This window comes from Eretmochelys imbricata, chromosome 5 (genome assembly GCF_965152235.1).
Source record: "Eretmochelys imbricata isolate rEreImb1 chromosome 5, rEreImb1.hap1, whole genome shotgun sequence".
In the NCBI taxonomy this organism is placed as follows: Eukaryota; Metazoa; Chordata; order Testudines; family Cheloniidae; genus Eretmochelys; species Eretmochelys imbricata.
Genome location: NC_135576.1, coordinates 119,520,493 through 119,535,517, shown reverse-complemented (window position 1 = coordinate 119,535,517; position 15,025 = coordinate 119,520,493). Strand labels below are relative to the sequence as shown.

Sequence of the window (15,025 nt, the reverse complement as noted above, 5' to 3'; positions counted from 1 at the left end):
TGGGGTCCTGACCCACAGGTTGAGAACTGTTGCTAACTATTTCCATTTGTCCACAGAGAACTCTGACGCTAGGGCTGCTGCCAAATAACTGAACTGGGAAAAACATTTTGGTTATTGACATGCAAATGACCTCATCAAACATTTCACCTCATTAAAGAACTCCCATGCTTACAACTGTCTGAGCAAACACCACCACATTTGAACTTGGGAAATATTTGCTTGGGCGAGACATACAAATATGTTACTTATGTTGGGAGAAACTTTGGAATTTTAAAAAAAGTCTCCCAAAACCTTTTATAGGATTCCTAGAACCATTGTTGAAAAAAAAATTATTTAGCACTGTATTTTAACACAACTGGAGACAATTACACAACCGCCTAAAGAAACTGAGAAATCCAAATGACAGATTTCTTGGTTTCTCTGCCAAAATAAGTGACATGAGAACCATCAGAGACAGGAGGTTGAAAGAATCATTCTCTTCCAAACTCTTGTTTTCATTTCTTTGCTCATGGCAGCTGTGATTACATTAGCTTCCAAAAGAACTAGGCAGTTGGCAATTCAGAGTTCTCAAGGATATAGGACGGTAATTTCATTAACATACAGCACCAATTACATTTTTAAAAAGCCACGTGCTCAGTTCCTCCAGTGGAATCTTATAAAATAAGTTTTGCACTCTATTAACTTTAAGCAAACCGCTGAAGTTCACCTTTACGTAGTGAAAAGCCACCTGCGTAACAAGTGCTCCTGGATTAATCTCTTTGATGCATGAGATGTAATTGCTGTTGCAAGTTCAAAAATTCTAGCTTCCAGCACTGGCTAGTGTCACTCTGGAAATGGACACTGGTTAGAAGACGTAGGTGGTGACTTCTGCCCATTGTACCAGCAATTAAAATCTACATAGGGACCATCACTTGACGAAGAAATAGAAACATCACAAAACATTCATCATGCATGCTAGGCTTGTCAACCCTTCTGTCTTTTGCAAACGATTCTTGCTGATTCAATCTTTCCCATACCTTTTCCAAAACTTTCAGTCACCTACATTTTAAAATATTTGGGGGGGATGAGAGGTGTTTGCTGCCGTCTTCTGGACCTCATTCCGGGACTAGAGTTGGCTGTTTCACCAATCGGCTGATCCCTTTCCCCTTCCTTCTATGACAACCCACCAACTTTGAATTTCCACCATCAGTCCTACCGACTCCCACATGTGACATCAGAAATGCCTGCAGGAAAGGAGGAAAACCACTATTATACCCAGATAGTGTAGTGCCCCCCATTTCGCTGCAGGAGACACTGGAAGCTGGGAAGACTCTTCAAGTGCTGAGTCCTCTATCATGCCTACCTCCTCACTAAAGCAACCAGCAGAAGGGAAAGCAGATCTGGGAGCCAGGAGAACAGAGATGACATCCTCCCCAAACCTATTCCCCTCTTTGGGGAATCACCCTTATTCTCTGAGCACTGACAGGCATGCACACCAAACATTGTACACTCATTGAGAAAACTTTATTAGTGGCTTAGCGTGGAGGGTCTTTTCCCCCCGTTAAGTTCAAACAGCCCATCTTCTAGTTCTCATTGTAGTTACATGCGTGAAAAATCTGAGTTCATTGGTTCTCAGCCTCAGAAAAGAATATAGCTGTATGTGTTTTGTACAAAGTACGCGTAAATATCCGTCCCTTGTTTAACTGATGCATGATCCCTGGACACCTTCTCTAAGCCCACCTGCCCGCTCTCATCTCCCCCACTTTCACATTGCCCCTGCATACCTGCTAAACATTACAGGTGAAAATCCTGGCTCCACTGAAGTCAATGGCAAAACTCCCATTGATTTCACACACACTGGCAACTTTACGCTCTCTCTGCCTCCTTGGTGCTGAATTCCCTTTTTCAGGAATCCTTCTTAAATCTACATACTCTATCCACCTCTGCACAATAGCCTCATGACAGTATTCCAACACCTGTTACGTAACATTCCAGAGCTTTACACTGACTGATAAACCTCAAGCAAGTTATTATTTAGGCATCTAACAACATGGAAAATCGCCTCTCATGAACTTTACTTATGGTCCATTACATTGTTATGCACACTTGGGCGCACACACACAAACAAGTAATTTGGCATACAAAGGTCCCAAGTTCTTTAATACAAAGATCTCTTCTTCACTAAAATTTATTTGATGGCAGACCATGGATTTTCATTAGTATTTAATAATTCATACGAGTTTATATTTGGACAGGTGGTATCTCTTCTTAAAAGTAGCCATGTATGAGATGTCCAGATATTTGGCTGGCTTATCATAATGGAGGTTTCAGTTGTTTGACAGATTATATATTTGGTCTCATTAAAAAAATTAAATTGTACCTTAGCTCCAAGTAACTACCGTTGATGAGATGAAGGGTAAATAATTGTTTAGATACCCTCAAAAATGTCTCCCTCTCAGTGCAAAAAAAAAAAAAGATTTCTTTTTTTAAAAAAAATGTTTACAAAGTACGCTATATTATGCATTAAAAAAATCCCTTTGCATTCCACAATGAATGAGGAAAAACACTCCAACACCATAAATACATCTTACAAAACACTCTTGTGCTTCAGTTTAGCCTCAGGACTGTGTCTCTTTTAGAGCATTAAAGACATATCCTACGTTAAGGAGCTGACCATGAACAAACTTTGGACCTCTTGTGTATGTTACCTATTTCAAGACCACACTTCAGAAAAGAAAGTTAACTACCTTGTGACTAGAGTACTGTTTATTTCATAATCTAAACAAACACTGTAATACAGTCTATGCTTTTCTACTTTCCTGTGGACATTACAATGAGCATCTTTTTCCTAATTAAAATAATCCACCAACACAGAGAACAAGTGTGCTCTCACACCAGTGAAGAAGGTAGGAAGAGTCAGAATTTCCATCATTTTCCTGTGGCCTGTATTAGAAAAATATTTTTGTTTTGTTGTAGTTATGGTATCGTAGCAAAGAATACAAAGACTACAGCATGTTTTTTTCTCCCTGCACAGTTAATGTCCATCACAAGCATGCGGATGGTGATAAATATTAAGTGTCTATTAAATGAAATGCGTTCTTTTTTTAAAAACAAGACTAAGGGTCTACATGTAAATGCAGTGAAGCAGGTATACGCTTAATTAATCGGAGTTGATTTCAACTGGCACCAAGACAAAGCATATTCTGACAGTCTAGTTAGTGTAGTCTAAATAAGACTTTCCTAGTGCTACTTATGAATTCCATTGCAAGGCATCTGCTTTCTACTTTCAGAAAGTATAAGAAAGGACGAGGGCTATAGCATGGCCAGTTCTGCATACGTGGTTGGTGTTGTGCGTGGGTGCGTTTTCTGGAAAAAAAAAAAAAAAAGAGTTCTGTAGTCCATTAGTATTTAAAAATGTCTTGTGAGTTTGTTACTTTCCTTGTGCCCAGCCCTCTCTATGTGGTTTTCGAGCCTGTTATTGTTTGTCCATCAATAAAAATTCTCGGCGGTTCTTTTTGATCTTTCAGTTCCTTTTTAAACCACGGAATGATCATTACTGTGTACTCCAGCCAAGATGGTGTGATTGAGCGACGAAGCAGAGCGGTCAGAACCTTCGGTGGGGCCATTGGCATTCTCACTGCGCTGACAGCAGAGGATCTGTTTGAAGGTAGCACTCATCTCCTTGTCCCGGTAGGAGTAGATGATGGGGTTCATGGCAGAGTTGAATTCAGCAAGTAGCAGGAAGAATTTTTCATAGGCCAGGACATTACACTGAGGACAGCAAACATCAAGGAGCAACAAGACTAATCCTGGGGTCCAGCAGATTATAAAAGCACCTAGTGAGAAAGAAAAATCAAATATCAATGCTTTAATCACATAAAAGGCTGTGCAAATGATCTGACCAAAAGCAGCAATATTTAATTTTATTTTTCTACAATAAATATACTCCCAGCAATGATTTCTTTGAGAGGTTTCTCTCTTAAAATCTGAAAATAACGTTTTCTGGCAGCACTTCAAACCAGAAGAAGAGCCACCCCCCCCTTTAAATATCCCCTCCTTGGCAAATATATTTCCATTTAAAGGTGATAATGAGGAGCATTTTTCCACTTCAGCTAGAGACCTTTGATTAAATCTTGCTCTGGGGAGACAATGCTGCAATTTACTTCTCAAGCTAACAACAACAAAGACAACCCTTCTGTTAGCACTGTGAATGAAGCAGCAGAAAGAGAGAAGCGATGCAGGGAGTAATTCTCAAGGAAAAGAATTTGTTTGGGTCCTGCTAATCCATTTCAGGCCCATTATGTAACAGAAAGTACTAAACATGCCCTCCGTGCACTGAAAGGTAGTCGGTCAAAGGGCTTTATTTCCTTTCTTAGAGCTCTCTTCAGCAGAAATTCAGAAGCTCCTAAGGCTTCAGTAGCACGATTGCCAAAGAATCTTGCATTGATTAAACACTTTTTCTCCCCCCCCCACCCCCACTTGCAGAACAGAGTGTGGGTAAAGCTCAGAACAAAATTCTGTATTTAAGTGCAGGGATGAAATCAAGTAGCTATTATTTTAATAGGGACAGTGAATTTAGGTATGGTACTCTCTTACTGAGCACTTCAAGATGCTTCCAATATATACATAGAAGAGGAAGCTCTGACATGAAAATATTTGAGAGAGAAAATGGGGGGATTTCAATGCTCCTGAGATTTGCTGGATTGACATCAATGGAAAAATAAAGTCCCTGCGTATAGACATATTTAGCACAGCAATGACAATACAGGCTTCTGTATATTGCCCTGTACATTCTATTCTGTTTAGGTTCTTATACTGCAGCCATCACTATGGTATCTGTTAGCGTACCGCCATTGTGACTGGAGGGGTCAACTCAAGGGGGAAAATAGTTTACTATGCATGGCCCGTTCATCCCACAGCCTCTTTGCTGTGTCTGCCAAGAAGGTGTCAGTTATTCTCACCTATGGCAAATGGTGGTTTTGTGCAATTTGGACACCTTTCCATTGGAAAACAGATAGGCCATCAAACTCATTTCACACAGGCCATTGTTCAGCCACAGACCTTGCTCCAACAGAATGAAGGCCCCAGAACACTTATGCGAAGACTCAGGGTTGCACTGTTCTCTTGTTACCTACTTTTATAGACATGCTTGTATGCTCGGTGCCTCTGGGTGAAATCTCAATTATCTTTTTTCAAAATGGTTGAGTAAATAAATGCCATGCACTGACTGCACTATCCCCAGACCAATCCAAAGCAACACCACAATTTAAAGGAACTTTCAGACACCATTCCTCCTCAGGCACCTCCCATTCAAACTTCACCGAAAGACTGAGGCAAAGGCAACCTTCATAGCCCGAAGAATCACTGATGTCCGGGGTGACATGGAATGACTTCCAGGTCTGACAAATGAAGGGAGGACTGTAAAAGGAAGAAGGTCAGAATGGATATTCAAAGAGCATGGGTGAAAGGGCACTGCGTCCATCAAGAGGATTTTAGTGTTGGTTTTTTTTCAGGGAATGGGTGCTTTGCAAATATTGTGGCTATGCATAACAATAAAGTAGCCATGAGACCTTATTTCTCCACCTGTTGTAGCTCTTACATGATGCATCTGGTCTAGGATTCAAATGAAATATCTTTGTGGCAGAGACTGTCTCGCTCCATGTTTTGAAAATACTTAGCACATTTACAGGTTTCGGAGTAGCAGCCGTGTTAGTCTGTGTCCGCAAAAAGAAAAGGAGGACTTGTGGCACCTTAGAGACTTGTTAGAACATTTAGGGGGCTATCACAACAAGCAAAAATCATCATCATCATAAATCTGTCTTCTTAAAGAATAGGAAACAAAGGGTAGGAATAAATGGTCAGTTTTCAGCATGGTAAATAGCGGTGTCCCCCAGGGGTCTGTACTGGGACCAGTCCTATTCAACATATTCATAAATGATCTGGAAAAAGGGGTAAACAGTGAGGTGGCAAAATTTGCAGATGATACAAAACTACTCAAGATAGTTAAGTCCCAGGCAGACTGCGAAGAGCTACAAAAGGATCTCTCAAGACTAGTGACTGTGCGATAAAATGGCAGATGAAATTCAAGGTTGATAAGTGCAATGTAACGCACATTGGAAAACATAATCCCAACTATACATATAAAATGATGGGGTCTAAATTAGCTGTTACCACTCAAGAAAGAGATTTTGGAGTCACTGTGGACAGTTCTCTGAAAACATCCACTCAATGTGCAGCGGCAGTCAAAAAAGTGAACAGAACGTTGGAAATCATTAAGAAAGAGACAGATAAGAAGACGGATAATATCATACTGCCTCTATATAAATCCACAGTATGCCCACATCTTGAATACTGCGTGCAGATGTGGTCGCCCCATCTCAAAAAAGATCTATTGGAATTGGAAAAGGTTCAGAAAAGGGCAACAAAAATGATTAGTATTGAATAGCTGCCATATGAGGAGAGATTAATAAGACTTGGACTTTTCAGCTTTGAAAAGAGACTACTAAGGGAGGGGGATATGATAGAAGTCTATAAAATCATGACCGGTATGGAGAAGTAAATAAGGAAATGTTATTTACTCCTTCTCATAACACAAGAACTAGGGGGCACCAAATGAAATTAATAGGCAACAAACAAAAGGAAATATTTTTTCACACAAAGGATGTTGTGAAGGCCAAGACTATAACAGGGTTCAAAAAAGAACTGGATAAGTTCATGGACGATAGCAGAAGCTGGGAATGGGCGACAGGGGATGGATCAGTTGAGGAGTACCTGTTCTGTTCATTCCCTCTGGAGCACTTGGCATTGGCCACTGTTAGAAGACAGGATACTGGGCTACATGGACCTTTGGTCTGACCCAGTATGTCCGTTCTTATGTATGTTCCACTATCTGTGTTGTTGTATGTTCCAAATTTGGAATGGCTTGGGTAAATATGACATAACTGATTTACAAACAGTGAACAATTATGCACAACAGATGAATGGTACCAAATATTTAACTGTGATAAAATTTTTTTTTCCAAAGACATGCCTCATGAGAATAAACCCTTTGAGAAGATGGCATACAACACTATTAGCTGCTTGGACTCAGAGGGAACATAGTCTCCTACTGTTAATGTTTGGAATATCAACAAGAAAAGATGTATAATATGAGTAAGAACAAGATTATGTCATGGAGGTCAGAGATTCCATGACTTTCAGAGACCTCTGTGACATTTTCCACTTCAGCCCCGGCGCGGTGGGGCCCCCGCAGTTCTCAGCCACGGAGGGCAGCAAGGGGCCTGGAGCTCTCAACCACTGTGGTGGTGGGTGCTGGACCTCCCCCATTCGGCAGGGCTTAGGCTCTCATTCCCTTTCTCTGGCTGCAGTTGTCCCCCCGTCAATCCTTCCCCCCTATTATTTTTAGTAAAAGTCACAGACAGGTTGCCGGCTTCCATGAATCTTGGTTTACTGCCTGCAACCTATCCGTTACTAAAAATATCTGTGACAAAATATCAACCATAATTATGAGAAGATACTGCAGGAGTGAAGTACAGAACATAAAGGACCATCCTGAAACAAAGTGATGTTTATTTAGGTCTCTGCTTCAGTGCAAGATGGATAGTAGTCACATTCACACTTTACATCAACTAGTCACAATCTGTCAGTTTGGTCAATCATTGACGACAGTCTATTTTTCCTCTACCCATATATGCGGTCTTCAACCAATGGCTTTGCTTACACAAACAACGTGAGAGCCAATGAAAGAACAAGAGGCCCTCTTCTGAAGAAACAGACATTGCTGGAAGTAGATCTGACAAGTGTGATTGAGAAAAGAACACATTTTCAGGTTGATGGATTTTGGGATTTGTTTGTTTTTGCAGATCCAAAACCAAATGAAGGTAAATGGACTTCAAGCCATTACCCCAGCATGCACAAGTCAGGCTTTCTGCAAGGGAAGAGAACTTGGTCTAGTTTTACTCGAGTTTCATAGATGTTTTTATTGCAGTTACAGAGTGAAAACAGAGCCCTGTTTTAGCTAGAAACCTATCCAGTACCAACTGCAATATAATGTTGTATTAAGCTTCACTTTGATGTGATTATTGGAAACTCAGAGACAACTTGTTCCCTTAGGGCTCAAGTGAGCCCAGCCCTGTAACAGACTATTAGAAGCCAGTCCCACCTGTGGCACTGGCTTCCCCGGACAAAGGAGGGGCAGGGCCAACGTAGCTGGCCCTGAGAGGGAGAGAACATATGACACCAAAGAGTGGTGCACGTGTCACATTCCTCCTCTGCTTGTAGACAACACACCCAAGAACTCCCAATGGGCTGCTGTGTCTCTCTGCTGCCCCCTACTGCTCCGGTTTTAAGCCACAAAACAGCCTCAAGCCTTCACATTGTCCCACAGTAACCCACACGCCAAAGAGTTACGTGCTAATTTTTAAGTTACCAGACTGAACGGCAACTCTTTTAAAAGTTCTTCGATTAGCAGATGATGCATTTCCTAATTAGCGCTTTTTGCCCTTTTGCCTAAAATGGGATAAGATTACATTTATTGCATGAACATTCATTTTCTCCTACTTTACAACTGCAACATAAAATAGAAGGTGTCCCTGCCAAGTCACGCACCATGGTGATTTGCCTATTCCCAGTTTTCCAAGCTCAACAATTCCCCTGCTCCTCCCCCCTAAACGGGAGAGGAATATCAGCACTTCTTGCGAATATAAAAATAAAGTGTGTTTCGCTTGGACAAGAAAACAACGAGGAAAAGCCTGAAGGAATGAAAGAGACCAAGGTAATAAAATCTGAAAGAAAGACAGGAGGAAGGAAAAGGAAGTTATTGCACAGCTCTGATAAGATGTGATGTATTCTGAAGCACTCACTTCCTCCTGTTTAACCGTATAATTCCCCCCCTACATACTCCCCTCTATCCCAGGCCTGGCTGCAGCATTGCATTCACCATTTGCAAGCAATGCCTTTAACCTCGTCATGCCTGGTTCCTCATTTGAAAACTGGGGTGATTACTCCTCATATTGTAAAGTCTCACTTGGACTGGAAGCTGTCTGGGCAGAGAGGTCTTTTTGTTTTGTGTTTTCACAGCTCCTAGCACAATGGGATCCTGGTCCAGGATTCGGACTCCCTAGACACGACCCATAAAACAAACAAATAATAATAGTGACACTTACCCACCCAGGAAAAGTGCTTATTTACCTATAAACTGCTGTAAGTCCTCTGTATTATTAGTTACTCCACATTAGTCCTTCCATAAATATGTCCATCCAACTCTCCCATGCACAGGACTGTCCTCTCCCAGTACCCAAACTCCTCCCCACTTTTGTCCCCCTCCACTACGCTAGTCTCCGCTGCCCTGCTCTCCAGCCGGTCTCTCCTCCTGTTCCCATCAGAGGATTTGGCCTGGGCAGCTGCCTCTCTTGAGTCCACTCCCTACTCTGTTGGAGACATTGAGACCTAGGGCTAGGAGAAGAGGAGTGCTGCAGCTGTGAGGAGGATACTGGGTGTTGCAGCTGGTTACCTGCAGGGGAAGAAGTGTCGCAGCACTTGGATGGTGAAGGAAAATGCAGGGTCGGGAGACTTTTGGGGTGGGAAGGGCAGGAGTGGAGAAACCCCTTAACTGAGCAAAATACAGGCAGAAACGAGGCTCTGAAAGATCAAATCCTAGAGGAGTCAAAGCGTGGTCAAACAGAGCAACAGGGATAGCGTCCATACTGCATGACAATTTCTAGGATTTTAGTCATGACAAATGCTAAATAGCTAAGTATGATTAATTTCTCCATAGGGAAAACTGTTAGCTCCAGTAACTTGGAATGTAGTTAATTAGCCACAAGACAGCCACATGGTTTTCATGCCTTTCATATCAGTAAGCTTCCTTAGGCTGCAATTCTCGTGTGTGTAGCATGAAGAGCTAAACTCCCAATTAATTACATTAGCATTTATTTACAGCTTATTGTCTTTTTCCATTAATACAAAATTCAGAAGGTTCATTCTAAGTTGAATACTATTATCTGTAACAAGTAATAGTGAATACAGTTAATGGTTCTGCAAATATACAGAATAGGAGTAATTTTTCTTCTATTTCTAGCCAGAAATGATGCTCCCTGATTTTCTCCAAAATGGCTAAGGTATCACCCAAAACTCTCAGCTCAAGAACAAATAGTTATTACTATGAGTTTGAAGCTTTGGTTGGAAATTTTGAGTCAGGTTTTTTCACATAGTTTTTATTTCAATTTCTAAAATGTGCCTGTCTGAAACTCAAGCTCTATGAAGATATTTTTTAAAAAAAGGCCAAGTTCTAACCAACCCAATTCAGCTCTCCACAACTCATCACAACAAAAGCTCTGCCCTTCCACTGACTCCCTCAGAAAATGTCTAGGGAAAAAGATGTTCCCTTACAAAATACACAGAAAGTCAACAAACTCAGGCTTCAGCAGAGCAAAGGGGAAGCAAGTTCCAGATTTGAAATCCCTCCTCTCAGAATGAGCTAGCCGATAAACATATGTAGGGACAGTGGCTTTGTTGAACACAGGGTAAAAGAATTTTACCTAGCAGTAAATGCCATCACAACATGCCAACAGTTTCTGCCACTTTCAGAGAGTTCATCTGAGCAAGCTGACCCTCTGGTATGCATTGCTGAACAAATATGGAATAAGAAATGTGTTCCTGCGTGAGCGTGACACTACTGTACACCAACACAGAAGTGTTTTGTTTAAAGCATGGTTGTGCTCTGACCTATATACATTGTATTGTATGCTCTGCTGCAGTTCCCACCAGTTGTTTTTTTAATTAAATGCTTTGATTGTATGCAAGAGGCAAACGTGATCTGTAACCGTTACAATGAAATCAGAAAAACATGCCATATTCATCCCACCATAAAACAGCATGTACATATTGTAAGAGAATTCAGAGCAGGAGAACCAAAGCTAAGAGAAAAGGAGTACTTGTGGCACCTTAGAGACTAACCAATTTATTTGAGCATGAGCTTTCGTGAGCCACAGCTCACTTCATCAGATGCATACCGTGGAAACTGCAGCAGACTTTATATATACACAGAGAATATGAAACAATACCTCCTCCCACCCCACTGTCCTGCTGGTAATAGCTTATCTAAAGTAATCTTCAGGTTAGGCCATTTCCAGCACAAATCCAGGTTTTCTCACCCTCCACCCCCCGCCACAAATTCACTCTCCTGCTGGTGATAGCCCATCCAAAGTGACAACTCTTTACACAATGTGCATGATAATCAAGTTAGGCCATTTCCTGCACAAATCCAGGTTCTCTCACTCCCTCACCCCCCTCCAAAAACCCACCCCCATACACACACAAACTCACTCTCCTGCTGGTAATAGCTCATCCAAACTGACCACTCTCCAAGTTTAAATCCAAGTTAAACCAGAACATCTGATCCATAAACCTGGAACTCCTGGGCGCCCCATCATTTCAGGCATTGGCACCCTGACAGCAGGATTGTCTGGCTATGTAGACTCCCTCCTCAGGCCCTACGCTACCAGCACTCCCAGCTACCTTCGAGACACCACTGACTTCCTGAGGAAACTTCAATCCATCGGTGATCTTCCTGATAACACCATCCTGGCCACTATGGATGTAGAAGCCCTCTACACCAACATTCCACACAAAGATGGACTACAAGCCGTCAGGAACACTATCCCCGATAATGTCACGGCTAACCTGGTGGCTGAACTTTGTGACTTTGTCTTTACCCATAACTATTTCACATTTGGGGACAATGTATACCTTCAGATCAGCGGCACTGCTATGGGTACCCGCATGGCCCCACAGTATGCCAACATTTTTATGGCTGATTTAGAACAACGGTTCCTCAGCTCTCGTCCCCTAAAGCCCCTACTCTACTTGCGCTATATTGATGACATCTTCATCATCTGGACCCATGGAAAAGAAGCCCTTGAGGAATTCCACCATGATTTCAACAATTTCCATCCCACCACCAACCTCAGCCTGGTCCAGTCCACACAAGAGATCCACTTCCTGGACACTACAGTGCTAATAAACAATGGTCACATAAACACCACCCTATACCGGAAACCTACTGACCGCTATTCCTATCTGCATGCCTCCAGCTTTCACCCTGACCACACCACACGATCCATCGTCTACAGCCAAGCTCTGCGATACAACCGCATTTGCTCCAACCCCTCAGACAGAGACAAACACCTACAAGATCTCTGTCAAGCTTTCTTACAACTACAATACCCACCTGCGGAAGTAAAGAAACAGATTGATAGAGCCAGAAGAGTTCCCAGAAGTTACCTACTACAGGACAGGCCTAACGAAGAAAATAACAGAACGCCACTAGCCGTCACCTTCAGCCCCCAACTAAAACCCCTCCAACGCATTATTAAGGATCTACAACCTATCCTAAAGGATGACCCAACACTCTCACAAATCTTGGGAGACAGGCCAGTCCTTGCCTACAGACAGCCCCGCAACCTGAAGCAAATACTCACCAACAACCACATACCACACAACAGAACCACTAACCCAGGAACTTATCCTTGCAACAAAGCCCGTTGCCAACTGTGCCCACATATCTATTCAGGGGACACCATCACAGGGCCTAATAACATCAGCCACACTATCAGAGGCTCGTTCACCTCTACATCCACCAATGTGATATATGCCATCATGTGCCAGCAATGCCCCTCTGCCATGTACATTGGTCAAACTGGACAGTCTCTACGTAAAAGAATAAATGGACACAAATCAGATGTCAAGAATTATAACATTCATAAACCAGTCGGAGAACACTTCAATCTCTCTGGTCACGCAATCACAGACATGAAGGTCGCTATCTTAAAACAAAAAAACTTCAAATCCAGACTCCAGCGAGAAACTGCTGAATTGGAATTCATTTGCAAATTGGATACTATTAATTTAGGCTTAAATAGAGACTGGGAGTGGCTAAGTCATTATGCAAGGTAGCCTATTTCCTCTTGTTTTTTCCTACCCCCCCCCAGATGTTCTGGTTTAACTTGGATTTAAACTTGGAGAGTGGTCAGTTTGGATGAGCTATTACCAGCAGGAGAGTGAGTTTGTGTGTGTATGGGGGTGGGTTTTTGGAGGGGGGTGAGGGAGTGAGAGAACCTGGATTTGTGCAGGAAATGGCCTAACTTGATTATCATGCACATTGTGTAAAGAGTTGTCACTTTGGATGGGCTATCACCAGCAGGAGAGTGAATTTGTGTGGGGGGGTGGAGGGTGAGAAAACCTGGATTTGTGCTGGAAATGGCCTAACCTGAAGATTACTTTAGATAAGCTATTACCAGCAGGACAGTGGGGTGGGAGGAGGTATTGTTTCATATTCTCTGTGTATATATAAAGTCTGCTGCAGTTTCCACGGTATGCATCTGATGAAGTGAGCTGTGGCTCACGAAAGCTCATGCTCAAATAAATTGGTTAGTCTCTAAGGTGCCACAAGTACTCCTTTTCTTTTTGCGAATACAGACTAACACGGCTGTTACTCTGAAAGCTAAGAGAGGAAGTGATACACCACGGAATGAGGGAAAGATGGCGTTCAGAAGGTAGCATGCCAGACAGAATACCACAAAGAGCCAAGAATTGGTCATCCTACCGCATCATTGTTTCCAGCAACATTTCACCAGGCCAGCCATTGGAACTCCCTATAGACATCACCATTCCAGAGTCACCTGTAAAATCCTGGTTCCATTCAAGTCAATAGCAAAACTCCCATTGCCTTCCATAAGGCCAGAATTTCACCTCAAATATCACCACATTTGCTGCATTTTTCGGTCCATTTGCGAAAAGAATTTTCAATAAATTGTGTCTACCAAGATTACATCCCTCTCCTTCCTGAACCCCTATCTCTTTTTGATTCTTTCTTGAGATTGTTGGGATGTTGAGTTTGGTCCATTTTCACACAATGTAATACCCAGACTACCTATTATGCAGACATCCCAACTTTTCCCAGTATTTCTTTCCCCTCCCTTAAGGAATAAAGCACATGTCTGCTTTGATATCTGTTGCCATCTGACGCTGATCATTTAGGCATAGAATTTGTTCAGATTTTAGCAATGTGTGTGTGTGTCTCTCTCTCTCCTAGGACCGTGGCTGTTCTCCTCTTGAGCCACTTACACACTTCAACATTCTAATGACTTAGTATCTTGTGAAAACATCCTTCATGCTCCACCTTTGCTCTGTTTGTGCTGGGAACCAGTGCAAACATCTACTGACCTCACAGGGCTGACTTCATCCCGGGGCTTACTATTTAATATCTCACCTTTGTCTTCCTTACCCTTTAGTTGTTTTTTTTAAAAAAATCACTCCATCTTTCCACATTATTGATGTTTCTAGCATGCTGTTACAGTAGATATTTCTAGGGGGCATGCAGGATTCTTTGGCATATGTTAATCTTTGAACTCTTTTTCTGTTCTCTACCTACATCAATGTCATCACATGTTCTAAACCATTTATAATTCATAATATATGTGTACGTGATTTTCACTTCCTCACTGTATTCTTTAGGTTGAGTGCATAATTTTAAAATCTTAAAAAATTAAAATAAAAAAATTTTAAAAGTGTATATGTTGCTAGTTCTTTTTGCTTTTGGTTATGCTTCCTACAGTTCTACACTTTAGAAAGTGACTTTTTCTGAAGTATTATTTTCATTCCTTAACTTCCTCCATCCTCCTAGTATCTCCTCTGCTGGTTCCTCATCGCCATCCAATTACCTGCTTAACTGCTCAATAGAAGTGTGACGCTGTCCTGCGGTAGCTCAAGAGCCTGGGTACCACTCATAGGGCAGACTGTTAGGAAACATGACAAAAGCCCCAAACTGGTTGAGAGTTCTATTTGCACCAACCAATCATCAAGAGTAAACTCTGCAGGTACTATAACAGCCGTAACATGGAGTCACAGACAGTCCCCTTGGATACTCCCCAGTCTCGCCATCCAGATAAGCATACCTTTGTGACAGATGGTCCCTTACATCAAAGACCACAGCAATATTCAGGTTACTCCCAGTCCCAAAAGTAGCAGTCGCTCACCCCAGGTAAAT

At 42.1% G+C, this 15,025-nt stretch overlaps 1 protein-coding gene across 6 annotated transcripts in view; it reads right to left on the bottom strand.

Moving 5' to 3' along the window:
* Window positions 1–1,515: 1,515 nt before the first annotated feature.
* LPAR1 (lysophosphatidic acid receptor 1) overlaps window positions 1,516–15,025 on the bottom strand; it is a 104,807-nt gene continuing 91,297 nt past the window's right edge. For all 6 annotated transcript variants that reach the window (XM_077817758.1, XM_077817760.1, XM_077817759.1 and 3 more), the window contains one exon: window positions 1,516–3,815. In XM_077817758.1, coding sequence (XP_077673884.1) covers window positions 3,514–3,815 — 302 coding nt within the window. In that variant the 3' untranslated portion in view covers window positions 1,516–3,513. The remainder of the gene's footprint in view (window positions 3,816–15,025) is intronic.